The sequence below is a fragment of the Triticum aestivum genome, chromosome 6D (genome assembly GCF_018294505.1).
Source record: "Triticum aestivum cultivar Chinese Spring chromosome 6D, IWGSC CS RefSeq v2.1, whole genome shotgun sequence".
Classification (NCBI taxonomy): Eukaryota; Viridiplantae; Streptophyta; class Magnoliopsida; order Poales; family Poaceae; genus Triticum; species Triticum aestivum.
Window position 1 is genome coordinate 180,952,361 of NC_057811.1, and position 5,212 is coordinate 180,957,572.

General features: G+C 50.7%; 1 protein-coding gene across 3 annotated transcripts in view; it reads right to left on the reverse strand.

The window, feature by feature from the left end:
- Positions 1-3,907, reverse strand: part of LOC123144395 (putative GPI-anchor transamidase) — a 7,476-nt gene extending 3,569 nt beyond the window's left edge. For 2 of the 3 annotated variants that reach the window (XM_044563518.1, XM_044563516.1), the window contains exons 1-4: positions 3,611-3,907; positions 2,608-2,649; positions 2,365-2,509; positions 1,654-1,883 (exon numbers count right to left, since the gene is read on the reverse strand). In XM_044563518.1, coding sequence (XP_044419453.1) covers positions 1,654-1,883; positions 2,365-2,509; positions 2,608-2,649; positions 3,611-3,810 — 617 coding nt within the window. In that variant the 5' untranslated portion in view covers positions 3,811-3,907. The remainder of the gene's footprint in view (positions 1-1,653; positions 1,884-2,364; positions 2,510-2,607; positions 2,650-3,610) is intronic. The other variant, XM_044563517.1, reaches the window with a different exon arrangement.
- Between the last annotated feature and the right edge of the window lie 1,305 nt (positions 3,908-5,212).

Consider the following 5,212-nt stretch of genomic DNA (forward strand, 5'->3'; position numbering starts at 1 on the left):
GCCCTCGCTGCGCCCCCACTCCACCCGGGTCTGTACCGCTGCAGCTGCCGGCCCCGCCCCCGCCCAGCACGGGGCCCGGGTCAGCCACGCAGGGAGGCGTACAGATCCAGCAAATGCGCTTCCCGCCGTCACCGTCCCCAATACCGGACTGGCTGACCGAATCATCGCCGCCACCCGTCTACACGTCGGCTGGAGACCCGCCGGCACCCACTCTGCAGTTCGGCGATCCCTCCGGCTCGGCGGGGCACTCCACGGGCCGCGGCCATGCTGACCGGGCGCCCCAATCCTCGCTGCTTCGCACCTTCGAGCCAGTCGGCCACGGCGCTCCGACTCAGACACCGCCGCGGTTTGCCAAACTAGACTTCGCCACTTATGACGGCACGGAGGACCCCCTCAACTGGCTCAACCAGTGCGAGCAGTTCTTTCGTGGGCAGCGCACCCTCGCCTCGGAGCGTACCTGGCTCGCCTCTTACCACCTCCGCGGCGCGGCACAGACCTGGTACTACGCCCTCGGGCAGGACGAGGGCAGCATGCCCCCTTGGGAGCGCTTCCGCAAGCTCTGCCTCCTTCGTTTTGGGCCACCGATCCGTGGGAGCCGCCTGGCAGAGCTAGGCCGCCTTCCCTTCACCTCCACGGTTCAGGGCTTCGCCGACCGTTTCCAGGCCCTGGCATGCCACGCGTCGGGCGTGACGGCGCAGCAGCGGGCCGACCTCTTCGTCGGTGGACTTCCGGATCACATCCGCGTGGACGTGGAGCTTCGGGGACCCCAGGATCTCCAGACGGCCATGTACTACGCCCGCGCGTTCGAGCGCCGCGCGGTGGCCATCCAGCAGGAATCACCGTCCCGAGCCGCTGGGTCGCTACCCTGGCCGGATGTTCCCACGCAGGGTCGGCCTGCTCAGGCTTCCGCGGCACCCCTCGCCGCGACCACGGCGCGCCCGTTCCGCCGGCTCACCTCGGCCGAGCTACTCGAGCGTCGCCGCCAAGGGTTGTGCTTCAACTGCGACGAGCCCTACACGCCCGGCCACGTCTGCCCGCGACTTTTCTACCTGGAGGCTGCAGACTACATTCCGGAGGACGCCGTCGCCGCCGACCTGGCCGTCCCAGCTGTCGCGAAGGTATTTGACACTGATTGATCACCTCGGGGAGTTCAGCAAGCGCTTCCCCACCTTACAGCTCGAGGACGAGCTGTTTGTGCAGGTGGGGAGAAGTGTTATGACCGGCATATTAGGGGTTTAGCCCAGTGGGTTGTGGCCCAAGTTATCTTATCAGTATTAGGGGCTTAGCCCAATTATCTTATCGTTATTAGGATCGTTTGCTTAGGAGTCAAGTAAACCTCTCTATATAAGGAGAGGAGATGTATCAATCTAATCAAGCAAGAAGCAATCATTATTTGCTCGGCTTCCCGAAAGGAGCCGGGAGACCTAACCCTAACCGCCTCTTGCGCCGCTGCCGCCTGTTCTTCATTGCGCCACGGCGCCCCGCCGCCGGCAGCCGCGATCCCATCTCCGTCAACCCTCCCCCTTCCCCTACAACCTACGCCCTAGACCAGGTAGGATCCTAACTCCTACCAAAGGTGAAAGGTCAGTACACAAACCCAGAAACAAAGAGGCACAAGCCAACATCCAAATGTTGATGATTAAAAAATTCAACCTATGCTTCTCCTTCATTTGCTTTACTGCATCTGCTAAATCATGGCTCTGAAGTTCTTCGTTATCTTGGAACTTCAAAAATTCATCCCCACCATGTCCAGTCATGTACAAAAGAATATGGCTTCCTTCATCACTTAAGAGACGCTTTGATCTTGGTACAGCGCTCTCATGTCTTCCAGTCAAAACTCGCAAAAAGTTTTCAACTGTAACCTCATAACCTCGGTAATCAACCTGTCGTTAGAAAACCAAAAGAGTAATCAGCGTAACAAGATAAGATATTAGTTTTTAATAAGATCAGATTGCATAGCATTATGAGTGGACAACTTTAAGGATTGCCAGCTGCCACCTTTCATAAATCACCTAACTGACCATATTGAACTGTGTCGAGTGTCTTAAGTATCCATCGCTTTGCAAAATTTGACCATCTTTTAGGAGGCGTTGTTTCATAATATTTTCAGTGAGAAAATCAGGATTGTAGGTATTGCAATATAACAAGGTGTCTACTTGTTGTAAAAGAGGTTAAGAATCTTAGAGGGTCATTTACAATGGGTATGCATGCTTCAATATCATAAACTATTTCGTAGATTCGGTACCTCGTTAGTATCAATGATACATGCACATCATGGGCTAGGGAAAATATTGCCAACCTGAGGGATTATCAAACTACAATGTTATGATTCAGCAGCAATATTTTCAGGGTAAAGAGATTCACCTCAACATTGTCACCATAAAGATTAAGCTGGTGGTTCTCATTGTTGAACACTTGGGCAGGATAATTGTTCCGAGGATTACAAGCCATATCATCAGCCAACATAAGTATTATCCTCTCGTCAGGTATTCCTAATCTCTTAACAGTCCTGGAAAAAAATGGTATATTTACTAATAAGGAATAACCTTTACATAGGACATAGATTAATATTTGCATATAACGGCATAACTATAATTAGTATACTACCTGTACAAAGACAGCGTGTTGGCCATATGTCTATAATTAAACCTGCATATCATTTGGATAATAGATCAGATTTAAGTGACAACAGGGATAAGCAGCGGGACCCAACATCAACCAGATAATATAAAAGCATAAGCTACATATTCAAATGTTATTGGTAGATGGGAACAAAACTTCCGTATCAAAGGGAAAACTCGTAAAAAATTAGCTGGCATTAACACAACTACAATTGTGTGCGTATGTGCCTTCTTGGCGTTCTTCTTCTGTGTATTCAAGGAAAAACTACAATTGCGCAAGTGTTCATACCAAAATGTTTGTCAAAAGACACTTGTGCTCGCTGAACTTACATCACGGCTTAAAGATTTTAAGTCATCATTATTATTATCACATACCAGCCGAAAGAATGAATAAACTATATTTCAGTTACCAGTTGTACAACCACTGAGATCTCCAGTCATACTGAGAATCAATGATGGAGTCACCCCTGCCGACCCTGGGAGGCTGCCCAGGTTCAGCCTGGATCCTCTGTTGAAGTCATAACAGGGAAGGAGGATTTGATAGAGAGCTTCATGGGCAAATGTTTGCCAGTGCGGTCACCATTAGACCTTGCTCAGGCTCTACGAACAGGCTGGCTCGCAATTAGAAGAGTAAAGGTACTACAAAATGGATTCCAACCAGTGGGAAAAAAATTAAATCACTCCATACACTGACATCGATAGAGTATACTACTTCGCAAACAGGGGATGGACAAACTCGTTGATACACAGACAAATTAATAAGCTGATTCATACATTAATTGGATCCAGATCCTGCTATCAATCGTGCGTACTTTTCAGCACTTACATCAAAACCCTAGCTTCTTTAGACCTCTCACTGCTACATTTGGCACAGTGAACCTGAACCCACTACAATTGCGTTGATCCACAGCAAATTTATGACGATGCGACAAGTAGGCAGCAACGAGCGGCGAGGCGGTAAGGCGCAGGCATGATAGATGATGGCTCACCAGAAGCGGGAGGTACAGACGAGCACGGCCCAGTTGTTGTTGTGCACGGCGGAGGGTGACGCCGCCGCCGGGGGCGCCGCAGCGGAGGAGAAGGTGAGGAGCAAGAGCAGCGGTAGCATCTTGAGGAGGGAGATGACAGCGGGGTCCCGTCCGGCGAACGCCATGCTCGCCGCCGGAGCAGCGCGCGGGATCAGGGACATGCCGGTTGGGAATCTGGGGAAGAAACAAGAGGCTCGTCTCACGGACCCACCGTCACCGTCGCACGCAATGGTGTTTCTTATGCCGGGTGCTACAAATCATCCTATTGATTTGTTACAAATATAGGTGCCCCCAGAGCCGTTCGATCACACGCTCCCCAGCCCAGCCGCAGGGTCAGCCAACACACCACACAGCAGTCCATGGCAGTGCCGCGCAGCATTTACGGTGCCTGGCGGGCGGCACTTCAATGCAGTAAAATGCACTCGTGGTCATTAAACTTATCGTATAAGCTCACTTTGGTCATTGTACTCAAGAATACAATCAATACAGTCACTATATACGTGTCGAGATTGTAAGATTAGGGAAACCACACGTTGTGGTGCCTTGTATTGATCAATATATATAGGTTATAAGGCAGAGTTCGTATCGTACAATATACAGACACCTATACAAGGACTACACATATACAACTGTATAACTATACAAAAACAATATGGTTATATATTCTAACACCCTCCCTCAGTCGTAAACGGGCGTCGGCGAATGTTAAGACTGCCCCGAAAATCCAAAAAGAGAGGAGATGGCAATCCTTTGGTGAAAATGTCCGCAAATTGAGAAGAACTCAGAACGTGAAGAACCCGGACCTCGCCTGTGGTGACACGGTCTCGCACAAAGTGTAAATCGATCTCCACATGCTTGGTGCGCTGATGATGAACGGGATTCTGTGTCATGTAAACAGAGCTCACATTGTCACAAAACACCACAGTGGCACCAGTCACCGGTCGATGAAGTTCCTGAAGAAGCTGCCGTAACCAACATGTTTTAGCCACGACATTTGCAACTGCCCTGTATTCGGCCTCGGCGCTGGAGCGAGAGACCGTGTGCTGCCGCTTAGCAGACCACGACACCAGGTTAGTGCCAAGAAAGACGCAATAACCTGAGGTAGACCGGCGAGTGTCAGGGCAACCTGCCCAATCAGCGTCAGAATAGGCCAGCAATTTGTTGGAGCTGCGTCGAAACAAAGTGAGGCCATGGCCGGTGGTGCCGCGGATATAGCGAAGCACACGCTTCACAAGGAGCAAATGATTAGCTTGAGGATCATGCATATGAAGCGCACAGCATAAGAGATGTCCGGCCGAGTGAACGTGAGGTACTGAAGACCGCCTGCAATACTACGATACTCCGTGGGATCTGCAACTGGATCACTGGACTTGGCTGAAAGTTTGGAGGTAGTATCAACGGGAGTAGAGATGGGTTTGCACTGCAACATGCCAGCTCTGTCAAGAAGATCCAATGCATACTTCTCCTGTGAGAGGAACAAACTGTCCTTGCTGCGTGTGACAGAGATGCCCAGAAAATAATGAAGATCACCCATATCTGTCATACTGAATTCGGTATGAAGAG